The sequence below is a fragment of the Anabrus simplex genome, chromosome 1 (assembly GCF_040414725.1).
Source record: "Anabrus simplex isolate iqAnaSimp1 chromosome 1, ASM4041472v1, whole genome shotgun sequence".
NCBI classification, from domain to species: domain Eukaryota; kingdom Metazoa; phylum Arthropoda; class Insecta; order Orthoptera; family Tettigoniidae; genus Anabrus; species Anabrus simplex.
In genome coordinates this window covers 390,419,002-390,433,167 of record NC_090265.1, presented here as the reverse complement: position 1 = coordinate 390,433,167, position 14,166 = coordinate 390,419,002, and the positions used below count along the sequence as shown (strand labels likewise).

Sequence of the window (14,166 nt, the reverse complement as noted above, 5' to 3'; positions counted from 1 at the left end):
GAAAAACTAAAACTTCTATGGTCAGAAAATCGGTGAAGACTGGCTGTTTTTCGGGGGTGAATTAATTACCGCTTACGCAGGAAAGCAACCCCCTAAGTCGCGGATTACAAGCTCCATTTACGAATCTCGACTCCGTGGTATTGACGAGAAGTTTCAACGTGAAAGGTTAACACTAACAAACAGAAGAGACTGACGGATTTTTTTTTCCAAAGGTGTTAACCGAGATGTGTTTCTTGTTACACTACTGTATGTACTGTATCCTGTCTTCTAAACAGTTACTGTAATAATAGTTGTAATTAAAGTGATGCCATAAAATAGAGTTTTGTTTGTATATTTGTAAATACTGTTAAAAATAATGTATTCAGTATAATCCCGTAGATACATATGATTCAATTTCGATAACTCGAAATAAAATTTAGCTCCCGAGGTGATTCGAGATCGAGGTTCCATTGTATCTTAAAAACTCCTCTGATTAGGATGACGTCAGGAAGGGCATCCGGTCGCAAAATCTTACTTCATAATTCATCTCAGTTCATACTCGTCCCCGTAGAGAAAAGCGACAAGGGCAGGACGACATACACAACAACAATATAAAATAGCCTTTACAGCATGGGCTATAATATGAATGTATGGTTCAGGGGTTATTCTTGTTCTGGTCTAATGATAATTTCGTATGGCTATTCCTAGCCTGGTGCAGCTCTTGTAATGCAGACCCTGCAACGAGGGTGGATGAAAACTGCCGGTAATTGTAGTGGAGGATAGTGTATTGTATGAGTTTCATGCATGTTGGGGACAGCACAAGAATCTAATCCCCGATTCAATGGAATTAACGATTTAATCTTAAAATCCCCGAGCCGGCCGGAAATCGAACCTGGTGTCCTCTGAACCGAAGGCAATTCAGTGTTGCTAAAACGTAAATTTTTAGCAATGAGGGAAAAGTGAACATTTTTTTGTCATGGGAGAAAGGGAAGAAAATGAAAAATCTAAAAGTCGTCGGAATTTAAAAAATGTTTTCTAACGTTTAAAATTTAATAATATGTATACATTATTCGTTACACTTACTTGAAATTGTCACCATTGGCGATAATTTAATAAACTGAGAAGTCGTATTGGTTTCCGTTAAGTGGCACTCTATAGTGGTATCCTTCCTTCTTCTTAATCTGTTTTCCCTCCAGGGTCGGTTTTACCCTCGGACTCAGCGACGAATCCCACCTCCACCGCCTCAAGGGCAGTGTCCTGGAGCTTCAGACTCTGGGTAGGGGGTACAACTGGGGAGGATGACCAGTACGTCGCCCAGGCGGCCTAACCTGCTATGCTGAACAGGGGCCTTGTGGAGGGATGGGAAGATTGGATGGGACAGGCAAGGAAGAGGGGAGGAAGCGGCCGTGGCCTTAAGTTAGGTACCATCCCGGCATTTGCCTGGAGGAGAAATGGGAAACCACGGAAAACCACTTCCAGGATGGCTGAGGTGCGAATCGAACCCACCTCTACTCAGTTGACCTCCCGAGGCTGAGTGGACCCCGTTCCAGCCCTCGTACCACTTTTCAAATTACGTGGCAGAGCCGGGAATCGAACCCGGACCTCCGGGGGTGGCAGCTAATCACGCTAACCACTACACCACAGAGGTGGACTGGTATCTATCCTAAATAAATAAATTGGTGATGAAGGTGGTGGTAGTGATGATTTTGTTTTAAGAGGGTACAACAGGGCAAGCATCCTCTAATAACACTATTCAGAAGAAAACGGAAGGAGTTCCGACACTTCGAAGTCTGAAACTATCGGTAAAAGGAAGGGAAGGGCCACGAAGAACTTCGTGAAAATGAAAGTGTTTTTGTTGTACGTCGCCCCCACAGAGATAGGTCTTAAGGCGACGATGGGACAGGGCTAGGAGTGAAAGAGTGGGGAGGAAGCGACCGTGGCCTTATTTAAGGTACAGCCCCAACATTTGCTTGGTGTGAAAAAGGGAAACCACGGAACACCGTCTTCAGGGCTGCCAACAATGGGGTTCGAACCCACTATCTCCCGATTGTAAGCTCAAAGCTGCGCAAGTCTAAGCGCACGACCAACTCCCTCGGTATGAAGGAATCTTTAGGCCTCGCAAACCTAATACCATCGGATTCAGAGAAGAACAAGAGTTGATCCAAAGAGGTCACATAGTTGAAAGTGAGGAGCCTGACACAAGGAAGTGGAAGCAATATTGCACTCAGCTAGGGGAACCGTGGTCGACAACCCATTCCCCTCATTTGAGAGCCCCTGGTCCCTCTTTAAGTCGCCTCTTACGACATGCAAGAGATATCGAGGATGTGTCCTACTGCCCCACCCACAGGGGTGTACCGAACGAATTAGATACGTCGTAGCGACCGCGTAACTGTGAGCTTGCATTCAGGAGATGGTGTGATCGAACTCCACCATCGATAGCCCTAAGAATATTTTATGGGTTTCCTACTTTCACTTCGGACAAATGCTGAGACTGAACCCTAATATTAAGGCCAAGATCATTTCCTTGCTAGTCTTAGCTCTTTCCTATCGCTTCGTCACCGAAAACCTATCAGAGTTCGTGCGAAACTAAACCGTTAACAAAATAATGCACTACACTATTCTTCATCTTCTTCTTCTACCGGTTTTCACACATTAGTGGGGTCACGGGTTCAAACTGTGTCGCACATGTGGATTTGGCCCTGTTTTACGGCCGGATGCCCTTCCCAACCCTATATGGAGCGATGTAATCACTATTGCGTGTTTATGTGGTGGTTAATAGTGTAGTGCGTTGTATGAATATGAAGAGGAAAGTGTTGGGACAAACACAAACACTCAGTCTCCGGACCAGAATTATAATAATGGCGTATAGCCTCCGGAGAGGCCTGGTGCAGGTCTTTTTTCTAGTAGACGGCCTATTAAGCGACCTGCATGTCTGTGAAGATGAGGACCCTACCTAGGATGATTTCTAATGTTGAATACGCCACACACACCCAGCCCCCGAATTAACCAATTAAGGCTAAAATCCCCGACCCGGCCGGGAATCGAACCCGGGACCTTCTGAACCGAAGGCCAGTACGCTAACCATTCAGCCAACGAGTCGGACACAAGAGGAATTAATCAGAGGCGATAATAATAATAATAATAATAATAATAATAATAATAATAATAATAATAATAATAATAATAATAATAATAATAATAATAATAATTTCGTGTGGCTATTTCTAGACGAGTGCAGCCCTTGTAAGGCAGACCCTCCGATGAGGGTGGGCTGCATCTGCCATGTGTAGGTAACTGAGTGTTAATGTGGTGGGGGATAGTGTTATGTGTGGTGTGTGAGTTGCAGGGATGTTGGAGACAGCACAAACACCCAGTTCCCGGGACATTGGGATTAACCAATGAAGGTTAAAATCCCCGACCGGGCAGGGAATCGAACCCGTGACCCTCTGAACCGAAGGCCAGTACGCTGACCATTCAGCCAACGAGACGGACATCAGAGGCGATTAAAATCTCCGACCCGGCCGGAAATCGAACCCGAGTCCCTCTGAACCGAAGACCGCAACACTGACCATTCAGCCAATGAGTCGGACGTACACTATTCTTCCTCTATCAGTTATATTTGTGAGCTCAACATCAATTTATAAACTTATACATATAGCTCGCACCATGATCATACTTTATCTACTTTATCGTAATCCGACAATAACTGACTATGTTTCTCTACCTTAAAAAAAGAAATACAAGAGATTTCGGAGATCAGAGTGAAAATACCATCTGTCAGTTGTTCAGCTTAAAGTGAATTATTGTGGAATCATTACCAGATTCTCGCACATCACGATATAATCTTTATTAATTTGGATACTATAAAGCTCTGTTAGAGAGTAATAGAGAGACTCTCAGGACCTATATTATTAGTATCTGATGGGCACACAGAATCAGTCACGCGCAATAGCTGAATAAGTGCTCACGATCCTAATACTCTATCATAAGAATATTAAGGGAGTCCGCCTCTGTGGTGTAGTAGTTAGTGTGATTAGCTGCCACCCCCAGAGGCCCGGGTTCGATTCCCGGCTCTGCCACGAAATTTGAAAAGTGGTACGAGGGCTGGAACGGGGTCCACTCAGCCTCGGGAGGTCAACTCCTCAGCCATCCTCGAAGTGGTTTTTCGTGGTTTCCCACTTCTCCTCCAGGTAAATACCGGAATGGTACCTAAATTAAGGCCACGGCCGCTTCCTTCCCTCTTCCTTGTCTATCCCTTCCAGTCTTCCCATCCCCCCGAAAGACCCCTATTCAGTATAGCAGGTGAGGCAGCCTGGGCGAGACACTGGCCATCCTTCCCAGTTGTCTCCCCGACCCAGAGTCTGAAGCTCCAGGACACTGCCCTTGAGGCGGTAGAGGTGGGATGCCTCGCTGAGTCCGAGGGAAAAACCGACCCTGGAGGGTAAACAGATTAAGAAGAAGAAGGAATATACTTGTCGCCATTATCTGCAGCGATGCCTAATCATATTGATTAATTAATTATAAATTAAAATACAGGATTTTTGGAACAATGACCAGACATTAAAAATTATAACTTCTTAAACTCTTTAAAATATTAAAAACGTTAATAAGCAATTTAAAATATAATTTGTGAAGTTTAATGTAACTGTAATGTTCTGTAAACACTGGACTATAGTTGTGTTTCAAGTTACTATATTCCATTTAAACATGAACAACCACATGTATATTTTAATAATCAGGGATATCTTGAAAACATCACCAATAAAATAATGTAATTAAAATACAATATATATAATTAAAATTGTTTCTTACCTTGCTCTCAATGAACAACAAAGTTTGCAGAGATGTCACTGCACAACAAAATGGCCTTCCACAAATAAAGCTGTCTACAGCTGTCGCTTCTTTATTTGCAGTAAATTAGTTCCTCCGGAGAGGGCACCACTAACTAACCTTCTATGTTCCATGCAGAAAAACAGAGAACTAAGAAGTGTTTAACGCTAAAGTATACTATGGACCATGGTTGCATGCCTGGACTACACAGTAGTTACGGGAACTTACGGTTTCACTTAACTTCCCATGTTGTTTTCAGTATTATGTAAGCTGTGTTTCACACAAATCCCCGATTTTGGTGGTGGTGGTGATTATTGAGTTAAGGGGAAGTACTCCCTCCCCCCAATCTTGTTATCATTATTTCGTCATCTACGTTTCACATACTACGCTACCTATGTTTCACATACATACATAGATACATTATCATTATAGACTGTTATGCCTTTCAGCGTTCACTCTGCAAGCCTCTGAGAATTTACTAAACGTCGCCACAATCCTCGATTTGCAACTAGTGTTGTTCGCCAAGTTGTTTCCAAGGAGTCTCTCTCCTGTCAAATGGGAGTGGGACTCCATTACTCCCATAGGTCCGAGGCTTGCTTAAAATGTTCTGAGCTCGGTAAATTCATGAAGCAGGATGCTACCCTACTTGCACATAGTCCAAGTGAGGATCTCTCCTCCAACGGGTTATGGACCACCGGTGAATTGTATAGTCCTAGCCGCTTGAGCACAAGGAGGGCCAAGACTCAGAATATGTCCGAGATGCCCACTCCCATTCCATAGCAACTGGTATCCCGACTCTCAGGACCACTTACTAGGCCACTCAGCCGTTGCCCATGGTTCACGAACTAGGATGTGACTACAGTAACCCACAAACAACCATATGTTTCACATAAACTCCCAATTTTGTTTTCGGTATTATGTAAACTATGTTTCACAAAAACTGAATTTCACCAGGCAAATGCTGGGGCTGTACCTTAATTAAGGCCACGGCCGCTTCCTTCCAACTCCTAGGCCTTTCCTATCCCATCGTCGCCATAAGACCTATCTGTGTCGGCGCGACGTAAAGCCCCTAGCAAAAAAAAACTGAATTTTTTTTCAACATTACGTAATCTATTTTACACCTAAACTCTCCATTTTGTCTTCAGTACTACGTAAGCTATGTTTTACAACTCTCGCCTTTTAAAAGCTTTTTCTATATTGTAATCAGGAGGCTAGCATTTTTCGTGATACGACAAATGATGACTAGCCGTACTTATTTTGCACATTCTGTTTTAACCTCTTCCCTAACTCATTTTCTTATTTACCTTGATCCCCTTCAAACCTCCTGAAGCGTGTGTACATCCATTGCTTGCTGACAGACTCATACGAGAGCTCCTGCTAACGTATCGTGTATCTATAGATTGGATGCCACTTCCTACCGAAGTCATGGCCTCCTAATGCACGAGAACAAGCCATGCGGAACGCTCATGGCCATCACGTCCCTGCTACATCACAGCTATTTCGAATTCCATGACATAATCTTCTGGAGAAGAAGCAATTTTTGCGAACGAAGATTATAATCCCAAGATTTCTTCTTTTTTCTTTTTTGCTATTTGTTTTACGTCACACCGACACAGATAGGTCTTATGGCGACGATGGGATAGGCAAGGCCTAGGAAGTGGAAGGAAGCGGCCGTGGCCTTAATTAGGTACAGCCCCGGTATTTGCCTGGTGTGAAAATGGGAAACCACGGAAAACCATCTTCAGGGCTGCAGACAGTGGGGCTCGAACCCACTATCTCTCAATTACTGGATACTGGCCGCACTTAAGCGACTGCAGCTATCGAGCTCGGTGCAAGACATTTCGTATACAGCATCGAAAGTTGCTCGACTAAGCGGTATGTTGTAAGCCGTCAGTGGAAAGATCTATGACATTAGTAGACGGTTAAGCTTGAATGGAGTTTTTGAAAGTAGGAAAGATCACGGTATGAATAAGAAGTCAAGAGGACAAACTGGGATAAATATTCGTTCATAGGAAGAAGCTCCTAATTTCAGACATAGATAAGAATAAAAACATGTAGACCCTAACATTCAACGCACAATGCTATTTTCAAAAAGTAACTACTCTAATTGCGAAAGCACTTCAGGTACTTTCTCTCACGGGCAAAACACACCTCCCTCCGCGATTTTACATGAATTTATCGATCAAGGATGGTAACATAGCCTACCTCACAGTGACATATTTCCCCTCGTGTTCGACTTTTTCACCAGGCTCGAAGCAGTAGACCACAGCTTTATCATGCAGCCAATAGAAGGTGCATATCTTGAGTCAAACCCTCGCAATATCAGTTCAAAGATGGCTACGCGCTCGGAAACATGGTCAAACAAAGAAGTGCGTAGTGTGATTTTTTGGATTTTTTTTTTTTTTTTTTTTTTTTGCGTCTGAAGGACACCTCATCCACGGATATTCGTCGGCAACTTGTTGAGGTGTTGATTTCAATTGAAGAAGCAGCTGGGTGGTAAGCGACTCAACGACGATACGGCCGTTCAGTATGCCGCCATGACGTGGCGCAGATTTATTCTCTGCCATCATCGATGCCTTGGCGTACCGTTGAAACAAGTGCATGATGAAGAATGCTGACTATGTTGAATAGTAATGCGTATCAACGCCCGACTACTACGTATCCTAATATCCGCCTGAAAAGAGAGTTTCTCCGTGCAACCTAACTTTTTGAAGGTACCTTGTACTTAACTAAAGTTTATCTTTTCCCGCCAGCTTTGTAGCAAACTGTAGAATTCCAGCATTCCTAAGTTGGTATAATTTACAGTGAACTTCTCAGGTTGCACCAGATGACAGGGAAAGATACTACGTGCGCAATGCGAGAAGAGTTTCAGGCAGCACATGTGCATGATACCTATTTTTATGTGTGTGCCCACAAGTACAAATTGGTGCGTGCGGTACCTCTCCCTTAATGGCAAGGAGTCTCCCTCCTACACTTCACATCCCCTCACCATCGTGCTGTTCGCATGTGTGAGCACAAGTAGGCTACAAATTGGTGCGTGCGGCACCTCACCCTTACAAGGAGCCTCCCTCCAAACACTTCGCATCCCCTCACCATCATGCTTTTCGCAAGTGTGAGCACAAGAACAAATTGGTGCGTGCAGCACCTCTCCCTTAATGGCAAGGAGCCTCCCTCCAAACACTTTGCACCCCCTCACCATCATGCAGTTCGCATGTGTGAGCACAAGCACAAATTGGTGCGTGCGGCACCTCACCCTTACAAGGAGCCTCCCTCCGAACACTTTGTACCCCCTCACCATCATGCAGTTCGCATGTGTGAGCACAAGTACAAATTGGTACGTGCGGCACCTCACCCTTACAAGGAGCCTCCCTCCAAACACTTTGCACCCCCTCACCATCATGCAGTTCGCATGTGTGAGCACAAGTACAAATTGGTGCGTGCGGCACCTCACCCTTAATGGCAAGGAGCCTCCCTCCAAACACTTTGCACCCCCTCACCATCATGCAGTTCGCATGTGTGAGCACAAGTACAAATTGGTGCGTGCGGCACCTCACCCTTACAAGGAGCCTCCCTCCAAACACTTCGCATCCCCTCACCATCATGCAGTTCGCATGTGTGAGCACAAGTACAAATTGGTGCGTGCGGCACCTCACCCTTACAAGGAGCCTCCCTCCAAACACTTTGCACCCCCTCACCATCATGCTTTTCGCAAGTGTGAGCACAAGAACAAATTGGTGCGTGCGGCACCTCACCCTTACAAGGAGCCTCCCTCCAAACACTTTGCACCCCCTCACCATCATGCAGTTCGCAAGTGTGAGCACAAGTACAAATTGGTGCGTGCGGCACCTCACCCTTAATGGCAAGGAGCCTCCCTCCAAACACTTTGCACCCCCTCACCATCATGCAGTTCGCATGTGTGAGTACAAGTACAAATTGGTGCGTGCGGCACCTCACCCTTACAAGGAGCCTCCCTCCAAACACTTCGCATCCCCTCACCATCATGCAGTTCGCATGTGTGAGCACAAGTACAAATTGGTGCGTGCGGCACCTCACCCTTACAAGGAGCCTCCCTCCAAACACTTTGCACCCCCTCACCATCATGCAGTTCGCATGTGTGAGCACAAGTACAAATTGGTGCGTGCGGCACCTCACCCTTACAAGGAGCCTCCCTCCAAACACTTTGCACCCCCTCACCATCATGCAGTTCGCATGTGTGAGCACAAGTACAAATTGGTGCGTGCGGCACCTCACCCTTACAAGGAGCCTCCCTCCAAACACTTTGCACCCCCTCACCATCATGCAGTTCGCATGTGTGAGCACAAGTACAAATTGGTGCGTGCGGCACCTCACCCTTACAAGGAGCCTCCCTCCAAACACTTTGCACCCCCTCACCATCATGCAGTTCGCATGTGTGAGCACAAGTACAAATTGGTGCGTGCGGTACCTCTCCCTTAATGGCAAGGAGTCTCCCTCCTACACTTCACATCCCCTCACCATCGTGCTGTTCGCATGTGTGAGCACAAGTACAAATTGGTGCGTGCGGCACCTCTCCCTTACAAGGAGCTTCCCTCCAAACACTTTGTACCCCCTCACCATCATGCAGTTCGCATGTGTGAGCACAAGTACAAATTGGTGCGTGCGGCACCTCACCCTTACAAGGAGCCTCCCTCCAAACACTTTGCACCCCCTCACCATCATGCAGTTCGCATGTGTGAGCACAAGTACAAATTGGTGCGTGCGGCACCTCACCCTTACAAGGAGCCTCCCTCCAAACACTTTGCACCCCCTCACCATCATGCAGTTCGCATGTGTGAGCACAAGTACAAATTGGTGCGTGCGGCACCTCACCCTTACAAGGAGCCTCCCTCCAAACACTTTGCACCCCCTCACCATCATGCAGTTCGCATGTGTGAGCACAAGTACAAATTGGTGCGTGCGGCACCTCTCCCTTACAAGGAGCTTCCCTCCAAACACTTTGTACCCCCTCACCATCATGCAGTTCGCATGTGTGAGCACAAGGAGATAGCCTACAGATCTTAGAGCACCGAGTGCTTTGGAGCTTGAAGAACCGCTGCTGTTAAGACTTGTGATCTTGAAAGGAAAAAAACTGGATCTTGCGAGCAGTGCGAGTGCTGGGAATGTACAGGCTCCTGTGCAATATCCACGATCAAGCTACTGTTGCTGTCCCGGTGAAAGTTTCATCTTTATCGCGCTTTTTCTAGTCTCCAAAATATTTGCTTGTGAGAGTCGGACATGTCGTACAGCATAACATAATTCTCCTTGAACTCGTCGGATTGTCCTGACTGGGGGAGGCCAGGGAAAAATGATCCCCCGGGGCAAAACGATCATCGTTAATATCTGCTCGATTGGTGGTGCCACCGTGTGGAGAATTCGAAGGCTAAATCTGCAGTTGAGGTCACATCTGTGTTGTGAATTAGATTCGCTCAGCTTTATTTTTGAAAATGTTAGACATTAAGACATGGTTTTAAGGCATGCTGATCTGAGATCAGTGATCGTTTTTTTCATTATTCTTGTGCCCCACAGTGTATAACTGAATTTATTCATGAGTATGTAAGTGTCTTGATCATTAAATGCAGTTTCTTGCTAACGCTTCATTTCGTCCGCATTAGATGGCAGTTAGGCATTGCACTGTGTCTTCTGCGATAGGAACAAACGGGGTAAAACGATCAGTGAAAGGGATCATTATATCCCGAGGGAACATCATGCCCCATTATTATTATTATTATTATTATTATTATTATTATTATTATTATTATTCATATTATTATTACAGTAGATTCCCGGAACAGGGCGCGATAGCACAGCGCTCCGGTTGCTTCGCCTCTCACCAAGACGAACCGGGTTCGATTTCTGATTAATGCATTTGAGATTTTCCAGGAAAATGTCACGTCTGCTCGTTCGGATTGCACGTAAGTAATAGGCACGGTGGCTTTTAATGACCCGATTAACAGTCACGTAAAACCACAAGCTTCCTTCCACATAGAGTACCGGATACTCGACCTAACGAAGTGAGGTAAGTTAGGAAAGTGACCGGTTTTATGGACTCATTTCAGGTTTCATTTCCATAGTCACATTGTTTTGTTTTCATGTTAGGTTTAACTCAAAGAAATTCGTGCAGTACTGCATGTCATTCATCTTGACAATCTATCCTTGGTAGAAAGTTCACGCCATGCAACAGACTGATAAGCAACGTATGATGTGTAATTGACGCCAACTGTGCCAATTTCAAAATCCTGTGGGACAGCTAGAAATGTTGCCATACAAGTCACATTTTACGATCTTGGCGAAGGATGGATTATGTGCCAAATGTGCAAACAATGGGCTCATGATCAGTGAGCTGGAGTGGATGATGTTGATGATCATGATGATGATTTCATTGTTGATGGCCTAATTGTAGGCCTAACAGAAAGGGATGCCCACTAAGCCGTAGGAAGTTAAATATCTAAAAGTGATCCTTATGTTTTTATTATTTCATATGTTCTTGAAAACAATATTTTAACATTTTATTTTCACAATTTGTGATGAATAAACAAATGGATGAAGCAATTTCTGAATTATTTCATATATAATTTTATGTTCCTCTTCTCTTCCCAGATATTTAATAAATTGTTCCAAACATATGGCAAAGAGTATACATCGTTGTAGTAAATCTTGAGGCAAGTACATATATATTGAACTATCTAAGAGAAAGAGGGATTATATTGCCCCAGACCTCGGGGAAAAATGATCCTCTGAGCTAAATTTGTACTTGGGTATATTCTGTGTTGTATTTACGTTATCAAAATCCAAAAATAGTCTCAATAATAGCTAATACTAGCTGATGTACCCGTGCTTCGCTACGGAATTCTCAGAGAGGCTGTCTTTGTGGTTTTCTCAACTGAAGTCAACATAGGTCATTACAATGACGTCAGTAGGAATGTAGTGATTAAAAGCAATGTTATATAAAATATTCGATCAAATGAAAAACCGCAGATTTTCTCACTTTTAACGAACAGTACTACGATGCCGATCTAACAGTCCAAAGTTCCAGCGCTGGAATGACCAGGCCGCAGACAGCCGTGAACACTCCTCTGCCATTATTCCGTTAAATGTACACACTGATCATTCCAATCAGTGCTTGAGAGTAGGTACTGAATAGCTGGAATGCTATGATGAACCAGTGTGTTACGTACTAGTAGTATCATAACATTTAAGACCCAGAGGAATGGCATGCTAAAGAAGACAGAGTACTAACTCCCCAGCTACTTCTCGCCAAGATTCAGGCAGTCTGTTATACTAGGTACGCAGCAGTAATCCCATCTCTCGGAGATGAGTGATCATTGAAATGTTATTGTTGATCAATTTTATGAGCTTTCTATATTGTAGGCCTTCACATTTAGTTTTCTTCCGACTCTGTGATGTTAGGGCATCTTATAACATTATTTATAGCGTAGACTGTAGTTACTTATTCTCCGGCTTTACATACCGTTTCACTGAATTCTGTTTATCCGTTTTCTCGTGACTCGGCGTTGATATGTACTTACCAACAAGCCGGGCTGAGTGGCTCAGACGGTTAAGGCGCTGGCCTTCTGACCCCAACTTGGCAGGTTCGATCCTGGCTCAGTCCGGTGGTATTTGAAGGTGCTCAAATACGTCAGCCTCGTGTCGGTAGATTTACTGGCACGTAAAAGAACTCCTGCGGGACTAAATTCCGGCACCTCGGCGTCTCCGAAAACCGTAAAAGAGTCGTTAGTGGGGCGTAAAACAAATAACATTATTATTCATTACTTACCAACAAAAATCCAAATTCATGAATATCTCTGTTATCATAGCCGGCAGGGTAAAAATGTATAAGAAATAATTGTACGGAAATTTAATACTATATAACTTTATTTATGTAGTATTTATCGGTAGGACCACTAACAACATATATATTTAAGAATTTAACTTTAGACCTTCACCTAAACTACCGTGAATACAATTATTTATGGCCTAGACTCTAGCGATTTATTCTCCGACTTTACATACCGATTTTCATTAAATTTTCTTCAGCCGTTTTCTCGTGATGCGTGTACATACATACATACATACATACAGACAGACAGACAGACAGACAGACAGACAAACAGGCAGACAGAAATTACGGAAAATTAAAAAGTGCATCTCCTTGTTACTGTGGACGCGACCGATTCAGAAATACCATTATTTTTAAATTCTGAGCAATGTACAGACTAAACTCTTATAATATATATAGATTGTCTTTAACGTACTGTGATGTTCATGTATTATGTGCGTAAATTTACCTTAGAGGGATCAAAACGCCCTGGTCTGCCAATGCTACAAAACGCAGTCTGTCATAGAATAAAAGAACTAACCCATTCCATACACACTGTAAAAGTCATCAGCGGAGAATTCTTAGACATCATTTGGTAAGATTTGCTAACCTCCAACTCTCAACACCTTCAGTCTCCGTGCTATTTACGAGCGAGTTGGCCGTGGAGTTCGGGGTGCGTAGCTGTGAGATTGCATTCGGGAGATTGTGGGTTCAAATCTCACCGTCGGCAGCCCTGAAGATATTTTTGAGTGGTTCCCCATTTTCACAAATGTTCGGGGTGTACCTTAATTAAGCCCACGGTCCCCGGTCACTACCTCCCTAGTTCTCGCACTTTTCATCTTTCCGTCGCTAAAAAAACCTTCTAGTGGAAAAATGGGAAACCATGGAATACCATCTTCAGAGGTTCGAACCCACCACATCCCGAATGCAAGCTTACAACTACATGGTCTGGTACCACTCAGCCAACTCGCACAAACATGCCCTTTCTCCTTCGATTGACCTTATGAACGGCTATAATAATAATGTCGATATTATAATTTCGTGTGGCTATTGCTAGCCTGGTGCAGTCCTTGTACCGCAGACCCTCCGACGAGAGTGGGTGGCATCTGCCGTGCGTAGAAAACTTCGTGTTTCTGTGGTGGACGCTAGTGCTGTGTGTGATAAATGAGTTTCAGAAATATTGGGAACAACACACACATCCTCGGGAGAGCTAACGCATTAACCATTTAAGATAAAAATCTCCGATAAGGCCGGGAATCGAAACCGATGCCTCTGAAATGAGGGCCGCTATGCTGACCATTCAGCCAAGGAGCCAGACACAATGTCGATGATAAAGTATACAAAGATCAAGCACATATTACTCTGCTCCACCTTACTTGCCTGCTGCTGGCGACACGGGTGCGGCCTTACACAACAGAGATCACTTTGAGAACAGGTCTAGCACCGTCCATCTCTTCTGCGAAACGTCTCGCCTCAATAATTAAAATGCCTTATGGGGAGTCTCCTTGGACAAGTCACGATAT

The 14,166-nt window shown here is 44.4% G+C and overlaps 1 protein-coding gene across 2 annotated transcripts in view; it reads right to left on the bottom strand.

Annotated features, from left to right (window-relative positions):
* The window catches only part of LOC136866443 (uncharacterized), a 56,933-nt gene that overhangs the window by 22,785 nt on the left and 19,982 nt on the right, over nucleotides 1–14,166 (bottom strand). Inside the window, exon 1 of one of the 2 annotated variants that reach the window (XM_067143393.2) lies at nucleotides 6,114–6,175. The exons of the other annotated variant lie outside the window; for it this stretch is intronic. Within the exon in view, the coding sequence (XP_066999494.2) occupies nucleotides 6,114–6,173 (60 nt within the window). The 5' untranslated portion in view covers nucleotides 6,174–6,175. Of the gene's footprint in view, nucleotides 1–6,113; nucleotides 6,176–14,166 lie in introns of those variants that run through there. 2 annotated transcript variants of the gene reach the window in all.